This window comes from Crotalus tigris, unplaced genomic scaffold (genome assembly GCF_016545835.1).
Source record: "Crotalus tigris isolate CLP2741 ecotype Arizona unplaced genomic scaffold, ASM1654583v1 scf7180000017678.2327064, whole genome shotgun sequence".
Classification (NCBI taxonomy): domain Eukaryota; kingdom Metazoa; phylum Chordata; class Lepidosauria; order Squamata; family Viperidae; genus Crotalus; species Crotalus tigris.
The window spans coordinates 1,287,072-1,306,757 of record NW_024096561.1 but is presented as its reverse complement, the minus strand read 5'-3'; the positions used below and the strand labels follow the sequence as shown (position 1 = coordinate 1,306,757).

The window sequence follows — 19,686 nt, the reverse complement described above, 5'->3', positions numbered from 1 at the left end:
TCATGAATATCTTAATAAATAATGTATATGTTTTAAAACACATTGGAAGTACACATTTTTAGGAAAGTATATTAAATCTATTTTGCACTATTTAAACTGGTTAATGCAAAGACTGAGAGAACCCAGTTCGCTAATTTCTATTAATCCTACAGAAAGAGATATTATAAAGTAGAATTTTCAAAATGCTTACATAAGGATCATAGAATAAAACTGTCTCTTTAAAATCATAATACTATATAAATCTCATTATCTCCAAGCTTTATTTCTTTCAGACTTTAAAAATACGCATATCTAAAAGCCATCAGTGTATCATCTGTTTTCATTCACCATATTAGCTAAGGGATTAGACTGGAGCTCAGTTTGAAAAGTGAAGTGTCAAAAGAAGACATTCACATCACTTTACAGCCTCAGCATCCGTGCATGTGTATGCCACTGTAGGATTTAAGTGTGTAAAACTGCCATTATAAAAAGTAATAAAACCTTGGTGGGTATCACAAAGAAATTCAAGGTTAGCCTGAAGTAAAATTACTTTCTCCTTTTGAAATGAGAAAAGTTTTCTTTTCTTTTAGACATTAAAAAAATAATCTATTCTTCCGGGCTTGGGGACCAGAGGGAAGGAGAGCAGCTTCAAAATTGGTGCACACGTGCGCATACATGCACACAGGACCACGCACATTAGCGCAGCACTAGCAGCCCCATCTGCGCATGTGGCATACGCTGGTGCTATGCGCATGCACGAATGGCCGTGCAACTCACCCAGGCTAGCGGCACATGCGTAAATAGGCTGCAGACATCCCGCCCTGTGCTAGCATCCCTGTCCGCACGCATGCGCAAACAGGGCCGCAGGCACTAGCGCAAGTGGGGGGAATGCACGTCCATGTGAGCGCACACCAACCAGCCATTTCCACGGTCTGCTGGCCAAGAGCCTGAGGCCCAGTCTCGGGCCACAGCCCATAGTTTGGGGACCCCTGATCAATACAGTATCTAAATCAATTCCTTTTATTTGCTTACATTTGAAAAATAAATCAAGTATCAGCATAATTACATTTTTAAATTGCAAGTCCTTTGTTAGAAATTTGTTGGACTGACCCTTAATATTGAAAATAGCCAAGAAAATCAATATCCAATATTATATATTGTTAATATATTAAGAATAAGCTTTTTTGTATAAATCTGCCTGGAGCTTAAGAACAGCATGTATGTATGCCAAAACTTTTGAACTGCACCAGACAATCTTCTAGATAGGAACAATCTAGAGCACAGAAAGGAAACTCTTCTTTCCTCCACTGAGTGTTCATAAAACTAGCTGGATTCCCAGGCTGATTGGCAAATACCTATGTATCTATACTTATGCAATATAACTCTTACTAGTATATATTTTAAGTGAAATCTCATATAATATTTTGTTTTTAATGCAAGGATACTAGTTTTCTTGGTCGTTTTCAATATTAAGGATCAGTCCAACAAATTTCTAACAAAGGAGTTGCAATTTAAAATTTAAAAATGTAATTATGCTGAAATTTATTTTTAAGCTGTTTTGCAACTGTCAAATTTTATTATATTTCTATGTTATCCAACACACATATGTATTGGTTAAAAAGGCATGGGTCTATAAACTTAATGATTATCCCTAGTTTGTTTGAGGTAGACTTGAAAATAAATGACAAATGTAATTTTATAAGGCTAAATCCTACTACCAATTTAGACCCTAATAATATTAAGCAGATATACTCTATAATAAAGATAGAATTTTTTCCATTCAAAAGCTAATGTTATGGAATAGTTAGACTGATTGGTGAGATCCATGTGCGAATCTCAACTCAACCATGAAGCTTGATTTTTAACTTAATGTGCCTCATAGGACTATTGTGAACATAAAATTCCATGTTGCTTTGTACACCTGGACAAAATTTAAGATTTAAATGCAACATATAAATAATCCTTGTGTAACTTTATCTCACTTCTTTAAGCAATTCACTCCAATAACACCCACTGAATTCATCCCTGTGCAGAAACAGAATCCAGGTACCTCCACACATTTTATTACTAAACATTTTGTAAGAGAGAACATTATGTAATCATATTGTATGTATCCTGCTAAAAGCAGGAAATGCAGAACAGAAAGTGAATGCAGAAATGCAGAACAGAAAGTGAACAATACCTAATATGATAATGTACATATGTTTTTCTTAGTTTCTTATATTGAATGGCATTCTATATAAAAACCATGATCTGCTTTCCTGACGCTTCCACTAATACAGCACAGCACACCTTATGTTTGCCCATTGTTCTGTTGTATGCACTCTAGTGGCTGATCAGAGGGAAAAACGTGTCAGGAAGTGGCAAAGCTGAGATTCAAATAAGCTCCATAGTACTAGTATAGGGGTGACATGACAGCAGTATTCCAGTATTTGAAAGGCTGCCACAAAAAAGAGGTGGTCAAATTATTCTCCAAAGCACCAGAGGGCAGGACAAGAAACAATGGTTGGAAACTGATCAAAGAAAGAAACAACCTGGAATTAAGGAGAAAGTTCCTAACAGTGAGGACAATTAACCCATAGAACAGCTTGCCTTCAGAAACCGTGGGTGCTTCATCACTGGAGGTTTTTAAGAAGAGACTGGACAGTCACTTGTTTGAGATGGTATAGGTTCTCCTGCTTGAGCAGGGGGCTGGACTAGAAGACCTCCAAAGTCCCTTCCAGATTCTATTCTATTCTATTCTATTCTATTCTATTCTATTCTATTCTATTCTATTCTCCTAGGAGAGCCCATGGCTTGGCTCTGAAGTGAACAATCTTTTCCCCTTGCATTGTGAAGGGAGGAGGTGGGGAAAGGAAAGCTGCATACTTTGCATGTCAGACAAATTGTCAGGAAAGAAGTCTTGGTGTAACATTTCACTCTTAATGCCTTAGCGTTGCAGTAAAACAAGACAATTGGTGAAATTATAGGAAAACAAATGCATAATTTCTTCCTCATTTAGCCATTTTTGAGGATGCAGTATAGGAAAGTCATTAATGTTATGTCCTCCTATTGATATTCTAAGCCTTTCTGGGGATAACTAATGCTTTTCCTATACTCCTCCATGTGGCCGGTAAAATTAGATACATTATTTCTATGCTGTTGGAGAACACTGATCAATAGACACTTGGAAAGCCCCTACATCTAAGTAAAAACATTTTCTTAGTGTCAAAGAGTGTCTAGTTTGAGTTGTACATTGCAACTATTGTTAAATTTAACAAAAGAACAAATAAGTATTTCTGGCATTGAATACTCAAGGCAAAGAGAAAACAGTTAAAATAAAACAAATAGTTTTCTAGTTATCTTTTAGTTATCTTTTTAAATAAAGTAGTAAAACCTGCTGCACAATCTCATACACATTAAATTCATAATGCAAAACAGGATGTTTTTCTGCCTTGTAGGTAACAGAAAGTATTGATGCCAAGTTTTTCTTTTTGAAAAGATCTTTCATCCATGGACTACATTTAATTTTTGATAAATACAAACACATAGATCCAAGTACAAGATCTGATCAAGAGATATTTGTGTACAAACAGAATACTACTGAGAAAATATGTTTTCCGAATGGTGCTGCAACACTTCCATATAATTAATGAAACACCCACATCTGTGAATCAACAAATATTATGCATACTGTTACCTGATCATTCTCTTGTATTCTGAGCTTTAGAGCAAATTTACAGACATTGAACTGGTTTATATAAATCATTCTATATATGATATTAAGTATGGTTAATATTTTTGTTTTATGTTATTTATTACTGTGTTTTTATAGATTTTTATCTTTTTTTGTCTTTTACATTGCCTGTTTTATTTATTGCTGTGCAACAGCCAGAGTTACTTTTAGGGAGATGTGCAGCTGTATGAATCTGATAAACAAACAAACAAACAGACTATATAATTTTATATTTAAATATTAATTGAAAACAGCTAAGATTCATTAATATTTACAGCAGCACTTTGCAATAAAACCTCCGTAGTTCCTATATCATTGTTGTAACTATTAAAGGGTGCCAAGAAACAAAAGAATAAAAAACATGGCTAAGAAATTTTTGTAACAATATCTCATTTAGCATCTATCTGTAAGTTTTGCCTTTCTTCTTATATATTAAAGGTATAGGGTTATGCTCCAAGAAAGTTTTTGGTAGTATTTCTACTTTGTTAGTACATGTAGTTAGTTTCTTAGAAATGCAAAACATATCAATTTTGGGGAAAACAATGGCAAACTGAAAACAGCTCTGCTGAGAGTGGAGCCAATGACCACAGCGGAATGAGGAGCCAGTAAATGGACCAGCATCTCGGAATTCATCTCTGGATAAAGAATAGGGCTTGGGATTACCCTTAAGTGCTCCAGATAGTAGCTCCCTATGAAACAACTGCAAGACAGTGATCTCTGATGGGGGTAGAGCTCTCAGAGCCAGAGTATTGCCATCTTTGCCCAAGCCACAGTTGGCGTCTTTAAAAGGATATGGATTCACATTGTGTTTCTTAATCACTTCTGGAAATTGATTATTAATAGATTTTTTGATAGTAATAACCTTCAGAATGGCAAGTTTCATTACACTGTGTGAATCTCCCTCAATTTTTGACAAAAACGTTTTATGCAAGGTTAAGGACTTAAAAAAATTATTTGTTTTGGAATAAACAGCAACACGGTACATTGAATTTGAAAAGTTACATTAAATTTGAAACAGACTAAGGGGCCAGATGGGTTTGAAATAAGATTCTGAAATTAATTAAAATAATTCTTTTTGTTGGTTTGGAAAAAATATATGAAAATTTTGAGATTAAGTATAAAAAATCTTGCAGTGAGAAAATGCTGTAGATTAGGAAAAATCTAGTGGGATTTTGAAAATCTAGTGGGATTTTGAAAATTGAATACTAGAGAGAACCAAAAAGGAATAAAGACTGTAGTTAAAGGAGATGAGATTCATTAATACAGAATGGAACAAAATACTCTAACTTTGAATCAATTCAAGGTTATTTGGGAACAACACACTCAAAAGTTACTCTTAAGATTGTCTTCTGTCATAAAAATAGATTTAAAAAGGATTATCAAAGACAAACGGGTTTTACTGGACAAATCTGAGACTCAGGTTGATTCAAATGTGGATTTAGAAATGACATGTTATAAGAATGACATGGAAAAAGATATTACACTGGATTTACAAATGAAACCGGGAGGTGTCTTAATTTAAAAAGATATATAGATAACAAACTGAAAGAGTATAAAAATATTTTTTTATTTTGGATTTACCAAAAAGATTTATGGTTTTAAAGAAATTTCTAAGAAGATATAAAGAGAACATTTAAAAAATCAAATTCTGAGATGCTATCTAAAGGCATTAAATATCAAGATTGTTGAAAGCAAGGGGACAGAATATACGGTTGGCTTATTTGAGCAAGATTAAAATATACATGTTGTTATTTCTGTAAGTCTTAAATGGATTTTTGCTGACCAAAACTGAATGAGGCGGCTTTAAAAGCTTGTTTATAGATGACAGACAAGATATGGGAAGAAGGGAGGCCAAGAGGTGGAGTGGTCTGCTTCTCTTACTCATCACAAGTTCTGGAGATCTTCTAAAGGTAGATGTGCAATCAGGGTGTGAGGAGGAGGGTTTGAGTATAGGCCTCTTTGGCAGTTTAATACAAGTTTTGTCTCCTAGGATTTTCCACCACTTACTTAATATCTTTGGGCTGTGAACAAGTAAGCGTCATAGTTAAGTAATGTCTATTTAGCATAGACTGTCAAACAGATGGAGGTAATACCATTCAGCTTCTTATGGCAAATAGCATGAGATACACTTGTCACCAGCTATGTATCTTACACAGCTTAACATTTCAAATCTGAGAAGATCTTTTACCTTAGACCAATGTAATGCTCTCCCTTTAACACTTCTGGCTGAAAGGGGAGCACGATGGCTCACATAATTAGGATGCTGAGATGACACTCAGCAGGCCCACATTCAAGCTCTGGGTGCTGCCCCCCAGCCCAGCAATTTGAAAGTGGGCAACCATGAGTAGATAGATGGATACTACTTTGGTAAGCAACTTAATGGGGACACAAAAGGAGTGTTCTCCGGGCAATAGTGATGTCACCGTCTGATTCTTTCACCAGGAAACACTCCAACACAGAAGTATAGTAGAAGTACTATATGCCCTTATGACTTGGGACAGATAGAAACTATCAAACATATTCTTCTGTATTGCCAGCTTTATACAGAACCTCAAAATGTTCTAATTATTCCACTCTTGAACAGCAAAAAGAATACAACAATCAACTGTATAAGCAATTTCTACTTTTTGAGGTCTTTTAGGCAGGCTCTGACCATACTGTATCTTCCTGCAACACTAGATGCTTTTTTTCAGGAATCCCCAACTGGTTCCCTCCATATCCTTCAAGAAGTTTCCCTTTGGAACTCAAGTGGCAATCTCACAGCTCTCCCTATCGGATGAAGCCATATTAGCTTGGGCATTACACTGACTATTGGTATTAATTTTGGTGACAGTAACAGTTTTGTAAAAACATGTCAGTCTACCATGTTTTCCAGCTGGAAGTCCCAAAACGTAGCTGAGAGACAACTTGAGTATCATATAGTTGATGCCAAGTGGAACCAACTGGAATTTGCCCATCAAAATTATTTTCTTCTTTCAAATTTTGCATCCATTTTATGCAACAGCAACAGTTTTTAATTTGTTCTATTTCTGCACATTATTATTTTAGTAACAATTATGAATAGCTGTAACAAATTATTTAGATTTTGCATAAGCATTCCAAATTCTAACATATTTTTCATTCTTTTTAAAGATTCTTTTCCAGTTATTTGCAGACGCAATAACTGTGGTAGATCCTTCGTTAAACAGTTTCTGTTGTGTTTTTCATCTATTTTCTGAATCTGGATGTTTTTAAAAAATCTAAATTAAGCATAAAATTTGTTTAGCATTAGTCACAGTTAAGATCACTTTCTGTGTATAATTATACACTTTCTGTGTATAATCCCATTCAGGTATATCAAATATAAATTGCACTGTATCCAATGGGGCTTACCTCTATGAAATGGTTATATCAACAAGTTATCAATCTAGAATATGTTTCAAAAATATTGTATAATGTTCAACTTTACTATCTTTTTGGGGCAGAAATATAAATCCATAAATAAATGTTATGAATTAATGCTTCTAGTTGAATTTCTAAATAGCTAATACACAATATATTAGGAAATAGGTACATTATTTAAAATATCAGCCTATCAGTTAAATTCATTTGGTGCAAATTACTGAAGTTTCTATTTGGAAAATTATACAAGAGAAGTTGTGACTTTGGACTATCTTATGATTTTAATGTAAAAAAGAGTATATAGCATGAAGTGCTGCTTTGTTTTCTGCCATCAATGTTTCATTATGGTAAATGCAATAGTTCTAAAGTTCTAATATACCCAAGAGTTCATAACACTAAATAGCATTCATGCTGTTTATCAAATGAGTCACAGTGTTCTTATTTAAGTTTGTTTGTTTATTTATTTATTTTTACTGGCAATGTATTAGCAATTTTTTTAATGTAGCACTTCATTATTTTGTAAGCAATTATATCCCATTTTATCATTGGAGACACAGTCCTATTCCAAGAAGATAACTTTATCTAGCCTAATATTTGCCTTTCAAGAGGTTCTTTTTCTACTTCCATCACTGCCACATTACACTGAAAATTTTAAAAGACCATTAGTTGTAGTTATGTTTCACAGAAATCAGAGGATACTATGTGCATTCACAGACCAAGACAAGCTAAACTTATTTTTTAAACAACAGACGAGAGAACAAAGCAGCATATAAAATTAAGAGTCTGAATCTGTAGTTTAATAGGACTTACTTCACAGTAAATATGTGTACAATGACAACCTAATTAAGTCTCCTGATATACCGTAAATGCCGGCATATAAGACGACTTCCGCGAGCACTGAAATCGGCGCCAAAGACGGGGGTCATCTTATACACCGAGTCGTCTTATACGCCGGAAATACTGGTAGTTTCCGGCGTATAAGACGACGTTCTAGGAATGCGGCCCGGCTATAAAGACGGAGGTCGTCTTATACGCCGGGTCACCTTGTACGCCAGCATTTACGGTACTTTAAATCACAGGTGTCAAACTCGCTGCATCACGTGATGTGTCATGTCACGACGTGTCATGGCTTTTTTTGCATCGCCGGAGCTGGGGTGGGTGTGGCCTCCGTATGATGCAATTGGCCTGCGGGCCAGCAGTTTGACACCCCTGCTATAAATCAAATCCTATCACTAACCCTATACAGACAATCCTTGGTTAATGACTATCTTGAATGCTGAAAAGAGTTAACTTTATGATCAGTCATCAAACTTGTGACCATCACAGCCTCCTCACGGCCACATGATCAAGATTTGGGTGCTTCACAATTGGCATGCATTTATGGCCATCAGAGTATCCTGCAGTCATATGATTGTCATTTGGAAGCATCACAGCTGATTTCTGATAAAATCAATGGAAAAGCCAGTGGTAAAATCACAAGTTGCAGCCACGTGATGCATCACTTAATGACCATGGGTGATTTGCTTAACAACTCTAGTGGAATCAACATCGTAAGTCAGGTGTGTTTATATGATGTTTCACTTAATGATATGTTGCCTAGCAATGGAACTGCTAGTCCCAGTTGTGGCCATTTATATAAGTACTATCTGTTGGCTATGTCAAACCTATTCAGGCAATAATAAGGCTACAGACTAAAATGGCTGAATTCCTCTGTGCCAAAATAAGACTAAGGATATTATAATTTAGCCTGACACGTGAATGTTGCCACATGTTGTTGCTCTGTTCTCCTTCATTCTCTCCCACTTGTTCTAATGTATAACTTAGCGAAAGAACACCCTCTAGTTGCCTTCAATCTGGAGATGGTGGGGACTGCAAAGGGACCTTACTAGGAAAGTGAGTCAACTACTACATAAATATAATGCATTTGTCATGATATTCATTCATAGGCTTCTGCGCTTAACTTGATATCTCATGAAAAATATCAAGATGATAAAGAAAATATTCAGAAGATGGCTTCTCGAATTCTTTGTAATCATTTTCCAATGTTGGCTAGAAGAGGCCTTTATATTTTCTCCTGCATTTTCCTTCTGTTCTCCTTCAGTCTATGTGTGGCATTGGAAAGCATAGCAGGTCTACATATATTCTCAGCATCACATGACAGGGAGGGAATATGACTATTCTAGCAGAACACAACAGTTGGCAATATTCTAATCCACTGCCCAATTGTCTTTCTCATAAGGATGCAATGGAGGAATTTTTTTACTTGCAGTTTCTAGTAGACTACAGCTCATTTTTAGATAATAATAATAATAATAATAATAATAGTAAAGTTGGAAGGGACCTTGGAGGTCATCTAGTCCAACCCCCTGCTCGGGCAGGAAACCCTACACCATTTCGGACAAATGGCTGTCCAGTCTCTTCTTAAAAACTTCCAGTGTTGGAGCATTTACTGCTTCTGGAGGCAAGCTGTTCCACTGATTAATTGTTCTCACTGTCAGGAAGTTTCTCCTTAGTTCTAGGTTGCTTCTCTCCTTGATTAGTTTCCACCCATTGCTTCTTGTCCTGCCTTCAGGTGCTTTGGAAAATAGCTTAATTCCCTCTTCTTTATGGCAGCCCCTGAGATATTGGAATACTGCTATCATGTCCCCCCTTGTCCTTCTCTTCGTTAAACTAGACATACCCAATTCTAGCAACCGTTCCTTATATGTTTTAGCCTCCAGTCCCCTAATCATCTTTGTTGCTCTTCTCTGTACTCTTTCTAGAGTCTCAACATCTTTTTTACATCGTGGTGACCAAAACTGGATGCAGTATTCCAAGTGTGGCCTTACCAAGGCATTAAAGAGTGGTATTAATACTTCACGTGATCTTGATTCTATCCCTCTGTTAATGCAGCCTAGCACTGTGTTGGCCTTTTTTGCAGCTGCAGCACACTGCTGGCTCATATTTAAGTGATTGTCTACTAGGACTCCGAGGTCCCTCTCACAGTTACTACTATTGAGCATGGTGCCACCTATGCTGTACTTGTGCATTTGGTTTTTCTTGCCTAAATGTAGAACCTTGCTTTTTTCACCATTGAATTTCATTTTGTTAGTTAGTGCCCAGTGTTCAAGTCTGTCCAGATCCTTCTGTATCTGAAGCCTGTCTTCTGGAGTGTTGGCTATTCCTGCCAGCTTGGTGTCGTCTGCAAATTTGATGAGTTCCCATCTATCCCTTCATCCAAGTCATTGATGAAGATGTTGAAGAGTACTGGGCCCAGAACAGAGCCCTGGGGCACCCCACTACACACTTCCCTCCATATAGATGCAGTTCCATTGAGGACCACTCGCTGAGTACGGCCGGTCAGCCAGCTACGGATCCATCTGGTGGTGGTTCTGTCTACCCCACATTTTTCTATCTTGTCAAGTAGTAGGTTGTGATCTACTTTATCAAATGCCTTACTGAAGTCCAAGTAAATTATGTCCACAGCATTCCTCTGATCCACTAATTTTGTCACTTGGTCAAAGAATGCAATAAGATTTGTCTGGCATGATCTATTTTTGACAAACCCATGTTGGCTTTTAGTAATGACTTTGTTTGCCTCTAGGTGTTCGTTGATTCGTTGTTTGATTATCTTTTCCAGGATCTTCCCATGTATTGAGGTCAGGCTGATAGGTCTGTAATTTCCTGGATCCATTTTTTTTCCTTTTTTGAGGATGGGAACTACATCAGCTCTTTTCCAGTCCTCTGGTAGTTCCCCTGTGTTCCAGGATCTTTGAAAAATATAGTTCAGTGGGTCCGATATTACATCTGCCAGTTCCTTGAGAACTCTGGGGTGTAATCCATCTGGTCCTGGCGATTTGAACTCATCTAGGCTGGACAGGTGCTCCCTAACCATTTTCTTGCCGATCTTAACTTGTGTTTCTGTTTTGTTTTTTATGGCACTATTTTTGATAGGTTGGTCTGTTTTTTCCCTTTGTGTAAAGACAGATGCAAAACACGAGTTAAATAGTTCTGCTTTCTCCCTGTTGTTTGTCACCTTCTTGCCACTTCCACCCACTAATGGACCAATCGTTTCCTTCACATTTTTCTTGTTTTTTATATGTTGAAAGAAGCTTTTTTTGTTATTTTTGACTTTGGTCGCAAGCCTTAGTTCATTTTGAGCCTTGGCTTTCTTCACTTCATCTTTGCAGGCTCGGGCTATTTGCTGATATTCTGACTTAGTTATGTTCCCCTCTTTCCACTTTCTATACTTGTCCTTTTTATCTTTCAATTTGTCAGAGAGTTCTTTATGCAGCCATGCGGGTTTCTTTTGAGAGCTGTTATTTTTCCTCTTTGTTGGTATTGTGCTAGACTGTGCTTTTATTATCTCATTTTTCAAAATTTCCCAAGCTTCTTGAGTTGTTTTCCCCTTGAGGATTCTCATCCATGGAATCCTTCCCAAGCCCTCTCTAAGTTTATTGAAATTAGCTCTCTTGAAGTCCAAGACTCTAGTTTGACTGTGTTCTATTGCTTGTGCTTCTATAATTTTGAATTCTAATATTGCATGATCACTTCCTCCCAGGGTTCCTATGGCTTCAACACCGTCTATCATTTCATCTCTGTTAGTGAGAATTAGATCCAAAATGGCTAATCCCCTAGTTCCCGTCTCTACTTTTTGGGAGACAAAGTTGTCTGCTAGGTTTGCCAGGAACCTGTTTGATCTTCCACTTGGTGCGGAGTTTGTCTCCCAGTTGATGTCAGGGTAGTTAAAGTCCCCCATTACTATTGTGATGTGCTTCCTACAGACCTTAGTTAGCTGACTAGCAAAAAGTTCATCTATTTCCTCTGTTTGGTTGGGTGGTCTGTAGTATACACCTATGGCAATGTCATTTGCCCCCCCTTTTATATTGACCCAAATGCATTCAAGACAGTTTTTATCATTGTTGTACTCTATTTCTGTGGAGATGTAGTTATTTCTTATATAGAGAGCAACTCCACCTCCTCTTTTATTTGGTCTGTGTCTTTTAAATAATTTAAATCCCTCTAGCTGTGTGTTCCATGTGTGAGTTTCATCCCACCATGTTTCCGTAATGGCAACAATATCGTTTCTGCCCTCATTAACCTGAATTTCTAGTTCACCCTGTTTGCTGTTCATACTCTGTGCATTGGTGTATAAACATTTGAGTCCTTTGTGGGTGGCCCTGTGTTTCCTTTCTACATAGCCTGTGTGGTGCCTGAGTTCCCCTATTGTCTTACCACCTATTGGTTAGTGCACTTTATGTGGCACTCGCTATTAGAGGCTTCATTTTGATTGATAGCAAGGTTGGTATTCTTGTCCACACACACATCTATGCTACATGCACTGATAGCCCTATAGTTTTTAAATTGCCGGGGACAGGTTTGTTCCGTATCAATTATCTCCCTGTCCCCGCTGTTTAGTTTAAATTTCCCTCCAGAAAATCTGTGAATTTATAGCCGAGTAACTCAGTCCCTTTTTTTGATGGATGCAAACCATCTCTTTTGTACATCTTTTGATTGGACCAGCTACTGATATAGTTTTTCTTTTATTGCTCCCACATCAGATCTGATCCTGTTTATTTCTGTTTTCAGAATTCTATTGTGGGCAAGATAAAGTCTTCAGTCCCTTTGCATAATTTCTTTCCAACATTCCTTTGAGTTGGAAACAATAAAATGAGTGTGTTTAAAGCAGAACTGTTGTTCTCTGCCAGATAGAGAAACACTAATTAAAATCAATTTACCCACAGAAACATTGAGCACAGAGCCAAACATATTCCTGTGATTGATTAGAAATAAAAGAAATAGGTAATCAATATTTATCTAGAAGCAATCAATATAACATAAACTTACTTAAAGAATTATGCAATCAAATCTTTTAACTTTTACTTTAAGTAATATAGGCAAACATTTTAATATCCCAGGATAAAGTTTATGATAAAAATGGGCTGTAATTAAGATGATCAGTTTAACAATTTTATTAAAATTAAAGTAATAAAAAGACACTAATTTTGCAGTGGCTACTTCAGAGTGGCTATACCTACACTGATAAGCATTTCACAAGTACTATAGAGAGTTCGTAGGCTGTATCTTTTTTTCCAATGTGAAGAAATTATTTATTTTTTGAATGACATGACCTTTTCCTATATTAAAACTTAAAAATACTGTAGCCAAAAACTGACTCAGAAGAGGAATTTTATATATGTAATTATTACTACATATTGGCAAAACATTTTTCACTACACTCCATGCCCTGTGTATGACCCAATAATGCACTTTTTAAAAAATATTCAGCTTAAGATCTACTGATCTATAAAAAAAATCCTGTTTATCTTGAAAGCTAGCCTAAAGACTCTTAAACATTATAGCACTTACTTCTAAATGAACACATGTAGTATTACAGTGTTGAATTCTCATTTTCCATAAGCTATGTTGGAGGACATATTTTATTTTATGAATCCAACTAGTTTCTTGAATAGTACTGAAAATACAATGGTAAAAAAGTATTATTTATGCACCCCTCAGAACTCTTCATGTATTCTTTGAAATTACTTCAAAGATTACATTTGAGAATAATTATTCAATTAACAGTGTAATATTACTTCAAAGCAAATGAACTAAATGTTGTTTCTTCCCATATTTCAGGTCCAAAATCTTTGGTTGAGCTTATGGTGTTTTCTGAGCTTGGCTGTTTTATCTGAATATGTTTTGTTATCAACAGTTTAACTATGAGTTACATATATTCTACATATGTTCTCTATAATTGAACCGTAATATTCTTTCATCTTTTACTTTCCAAGCTATATAATTGATTAAAATAATGTGTGTAAGCCTATATTATTATTTGGGGGGGGGGATCTACAGTAGAAAAGATCAAAGTATTGTAGAGCTTTTGCCTTTCTTCTAGACAACTGACATTATTTTTAAATAATCAGTGTAATACCATCAACAAAGAAAGATCAGGAAGAGATCTTTTTCATGTTAATCAAATGTGATGTTTTGTATGCATCTTTTGAGTAGCATCTCCATTTATACCTTATTAAATTATTAACATTTATTATATTTCCTCCTCTCATTCCATATCAAAATGAAGACTTTTAACTGTTTGGGACAGGGTATTTTTTTTACTTATGTTAATTGGTATGTACATTCTATATATAGATTATGTAATTACTATTGTTAGTGCACTGTTGTACACAGAAAGATCAAAAGAACTTTGCAATTAGTTCTGTAAACACAGCAGCTTTATGTGTACCTTTAACAATAAACCCTCAGCTAGCATGCACATGCCATGGATGATATTCATATGGAGATGAAACATTTGTACTTTGAAAAAGAGCCTGTAGTTTCTCATAAGTTTTCTTAATGATAAAGACTATGCCAAAACATGTTTTAACCATGACTTTAAAAAAACATTGTTACTTGTTTCATATAAAATACTAATTATAAATGGTTTACAAGCCATGTCTGCTTTAGCATATCATTCAAAAATCAAATGGAAGTGGCGAGTGAACACAGCCAATAAGGATTAGTAGGCTGTTAATTAATATCAGAAAAATTGTCAACAGGTTTTGTAATGGAAATGCTATTAAAAAGATATCTGCGCTGATGTCAAGGATTTTTTTTAAGCAGAGTTACTTTTAAAGGATTATAATTATGTGTTTTACTGACAAATATATGATCTCTAGAAAAAGAACATATAAGGAAAAAAAGTGATATTTATATGTGAAATTTGTATTCAGTACATTAATGGTTAATATATCACTATTCTTTAGCTGTAATGATTACATCATTAAATATTTGAAGTATGTTTGCATGCTTGTGTGTGTGTGTGTGTGTATGTATGTATGTATGTGTGTGTATGTATATATATGTGTGTGTATATTAAATTAATAGTTTACAGTCATTAAAATGAAAGTGGGAGACAGAAATCTCCAACAATGATTTGCCATATGAATTTTTGAAAACTTTCAAAGACGAGCAAATTGTTTTGCATGCCTAATTGATGGCAAATAGTACCTCTTTTAAAATCATGAAAAAGTTAGATACTCAACCAAGAGGACTCAAGGAAAGGATAACAAAGAGAGATAATAAAGAAACTAGATGCCTGTAGTGGCTTCTTCCAACATGCATAGGCTTAGAATTGCCATTTTCTGAAAACTGACTTGTGTGAAATAAAACCAATTGAAACTATTGGTAAGTAAGAGCATATTCGACTAAAGTTATGCATCCAAAGCAAGAAGGGTAGCAGTGTTGATAGGAATATAAAGCACAATTTTTATGCCCATTCAAATAATGTTATCATCTAAACTGGCCTAATGTTTTTGATTTGGAGATAACAGTCAAATTGTTCTGCGGGACTAAGGACTGAAAAGAGAATCACCTCTGTTGGAAAAAAATGGCACAGAAGAAAAATGCAACCAAACAGAACTTCAGCTAGATTTTCAAATTACAAAGATTAAATCTCAATCTTATATTTATAAATAAATTTACAAAATTATTACCTCTATTGGTTAAATAACTTGTATGTTTTTGTTTGTCCATTTTAGAAAGAGAAATATTATTTTAAACAGAAATAATAAAACAAGGTCATCTACATTAGACACATAGTTGTCTTCTCAATCTTTCCACTTTCTATAGTAAATCGGTCTATATATGCAGAAAATGAGTTTTGGAATGAAGAGAAATCTACTCAACTGCTTGATGACAGCCACTGGAAACCAAATGTGTCACAGGAACCTAGATCTGTAATACACCCTTCTGAATATCCCCAAATTAGCAAAAGGAATATTCAGCAACCAAATCCTTTAACTGATTGCTACAGTTTGCACACCAAGAGGCTTTATTTGTGTGTAAAAGTAATATCCTGGCTCCACCTCGTGGTGAAAGTGTGCTCAGCATGAGAGACTAGAGGGGATAGAAGGAGTCAAGAAAATTTAGTCTCTTCCCCCCCCCCCGAACGTAAAATGATTTAAATGAACTAATCAAATATTTGAATTCTCCTTGTACTAAATTCAATTATATCACTCTTCCTGAATCATTTTATTATATTTAGAAGAGTTCCTTCTGACAGATAATATGCTCATCAAGATCAAGCATGCGTTTTCCATTTCTGGGAACACATTGAATTTTCTGAAAGCCATTAATAACACAGGATTTATGTACAAGATAAATTCAATTTCTTTTTTCAGTTAATGGCCAATTAATTGAGGTAGGCCTGACTGAAAATATTGCTCAAATGTCATTAATCTAATAAAAATTAACTTTACAATTTTTTGCAATCAGGAGAACATGATTTTAAGGTAATGTTATTCTATATTGCAGCATAGTCCCTATCTTATTTAAAGGTCACATTAGCTTAAAGTACTGAAATTCATCACTGTAGGGGCATTTATATTGAAAGTGAAACATCTTCAGCATTCATTACATATGTATTTCTATTGGTTCACTGTTTGCTATTTGGTTGATGTATTCTTCCCTTGTTATTTTCAGTGTTCAGGTTTTCAAATAAATTGATTCCAACGAGTCAGAATTTTGTTCATTATATCATATAGTTCTTATATGCTACAACAATGTCACAGATGTTTATAAACCAAGTACTATCTATCACAAACTAAGTATTCATTCATTTCCTTTTTGTCATGACTTGCTTGGAGGTCTCCTCATTTCATCCCCAAAGCAGTAGTGGATAGACAAAGAAGTAGCTGGATTGAAAGTGACTGGCCTGAAGTTACCTAGGACTTCATGACTGAGTTGGCACTTGAATATAGTCCAAAATCAATATCTGAATAACTACAGTATACTCTCCTACCCTGGCAACAAACAGAATGCGATCTGAGAAAAATGAAAATGGCATTAAAAAGATAAGCCATTTTTAACCTACATTCTTAGTAAGATTGGGGACAGGTTGAATACATGCAACTGCCAGGGTCTGCTGTGGATTTGTGGGAAGATACGGTGGTTTCTGCTTCTTAAATTGTCAATTTGTTTACAATTTCTATTTTGGTTCTTTTTTGATTGGGTGACTGATAGGAGTTTAGTGGGGTTATTTTTCTTAGTTTGTGTCTGTGAGAATTGTCTGTGAGACAATTGCTCTATTGAGGATATATGGAGTTTCAGAGCAAACACAACAGCAATCTATAATATAATCAAGCAACCCATAATTCTGACCTCAAAATCATGACTTCAAAATTATACCTTGGGGTGTGGTGAGGGCGGTGGTAAGATTTCAAACAGCATCCAATTCTGTTTTAGAATTGTGTAAACTTGTATTTTATGATTATTTTATGATAATATGCACAATATATTCCTATCATCTTACTATTTTGTGATGATTTTTATCTTAGAAAGCAATTAAATTGTGTAACTATATTTTTGCAGGATTCAATCTGGGTTGGTCACTGAGACCAGAGGTTTAATCTTCCAAGCTTTCTTCTTACTACCGGAATGTGTCCTTTGATTGGGTGTAGCTTCTTATTGGTTGATTGGGGTGTAGATACCTGCTTTTAGTTATCATAGCTGAAATTTTTGCTACTATATGGGTTTGTAAAATCATTTATTTTATGTGGTAGATTATCTCCAGCCATTATCATACTGCTGCTAACAGATTTTATTAATGCCTGTTCTGTCTTTTTAAAAATGAAGCTAACATCTAGAGCAATGGTGACGAACCTATGGTAGGGGTGCCAGAGATGGCACTCAGAGCCCTCTCTGTGGGCATGCACGCCATCACCCCAGCCCCCCCATGGCCCCCTCTTCACCAGCAGCCCCCCAGAGAAGAGTTGCCCTGGGCGCAGCCTGTACAGAACAGCACAGCCAAGGACATGGCAGCCAGGCAGCAGGGACAAGACTCCACCCTCGCACCCCATCGTGTACAGATGATGCGGCAGGGCGCAGACAGAGGGCGTGGCCACCATGACACTGCTGGGCCACCTGGGCAATCTGCTGTGGTGAGCCGTGGAAGTAGTCGGTGGCCCTGCGGGCAGGAGATGCAGGGACGGGGCAGGGGCGAGGCAGGTTTTGGGCACTCGGTCTCTAAAAGGTTTGCCATCACTGATCTAGGGTGCTCTTATTAAATATATCTGCAGTTGCAAATTAAATACACTATATTTCTCACCTGCAATAACTCTCAGAAAAAGCCTTATGTAACTCTTCCTCAATTAGATTCCTCCATATATGCCAATAATGCAACTCCTGGAATTTCTTTAACAAACATTTGACCATGGTTAGTGGGAATTGTATCTAAAGATTAAGAAAGGCCATCTTTTGAAAGAAGAGTAAGTGAAGTCATCCATAACATACAAAAAAGTGTCAGGAAATCTACCGTAAAGTGTTCCTGTGACTTGAAATTTTCATCCAGATAAACCCGGGCCCTGTTGTAGTCTTTCATTGCATCACTAGATAGCAATTCTCTGAAAAAAAATTAAAAAGAAAATACGCAGAGTAAATTTGCAAAAAATCAAAACATATTAACAGCTCCTTACTTTTGGGGAGGTTACTAGAGAAATCAGTACAAATGAACAATGGAAATAAATTGCTGCATTTAATTAATTGCTATTATATTGTTTATTTGTTGGGTTCTCCTTCACAAGTCAAGCCATGCATCTTTGCAGGCACCTTTTAAGTATGTTCCACTAAAAGGAATCTTAGTGTAATAAAAATGGGGTGTTGTTGTTAAGATTCTTTCTAGTGCTCAGGAGAGGGCACTGTTTCTCTTTTTTCAACAAAGGAAAAACCATTTCTTTTTATGTTCACTTATGTGGTAAAAGTATGTCTTAAAAAATTATACTCCAAGAATAAATTATTACTAAACCACATCAGACAGGGGCTACTTTTCTTTGAAGTAGAATATAATTACTATTCTGCAGAGGTGAAATAATCAGAAAAAAGTATCCACTCAAGATGGGAAGTACTATAGCAGAGTAGTCAGCATATCAGAAGAAGATAACTTTGGCAGGTTGTTCTATTTTTTTTAAAAAAAACCACCAATAAACAGGTTGACCCTAACTCAAAATATACAAGGCATTAGAAATCTGGAAAATTGATTGCATTTTTGTATGTTCCTTCAAGTGGCTGGGGGGGGGGCACTTGTATTTTATAAAAATAAAGCATACATTTAAAAAAGGGAATTGTGAATTATAAATGCTTTCAAGTAGAACAGAATTTAAACTGAATAATAAAAATGTTTTCCATTTTAATTATTTAAAGTCCAATTTCACTATATTCTCATGTTTTTTTCTTCTACAGTGGTACTAATGAACTCTTTTGGATTTTCTGCATACTGCATAAACCATGATGTTTTCCACATAAGTCCCAAAACATTACACTTGTTTGCATACTTTTAAACACCAATTTATAGCCATAATATACGCATATATTGATGACCTCTATATTCCTCTTATCTTAATCTCTTTTGCCAATCTCTAAAGCGCTACACACTTTTCTTGATAGAGTTCAATCTATCTTTTCTTTTATTTAATCTTTTTTACCCTCTTCTGAATTTTTCTTCTGACTGAGGGAAATGACTCAAAGAACTTTTACCTCATACCACTTTTAAGGGAAGGAAATAAAATGCCTCTTTCCCCAGTTTTCTCAGTGACTACCTTCTTTCCAGTTGCCTCTTTCTCATTAGGGTTCTC

The 19,686-nt window shown here is 35.7% G+C and overlaps 1 protein-coding gene across 5 annotated transcripts in view; it reads right to left on the bottom strand.

The window, feature by feature from the left end:
* INPP5A (inositol polyphosphate-5-phosphatase A) overlaps positions 1–19,686 on the bottom strand; it is a 291,517-nt gene that overhangs the window by 186,583 nt on the left and 85,248 nt on the right. For all 5 annotated transcript variants that reach the window (XM_039337449.1, XM_039337450.1, XM_039337448.1 and 2 more), the window contains one exon: positions 18,372–18,459. In XM_039337449.1, the coding sequence (XP_039193383.1) occupies positions 18,372–18,459 (88 nt within the window). The remainder of the gene's footprint in view (positions 1–18,371; positions 18,460–19,686) is intronic.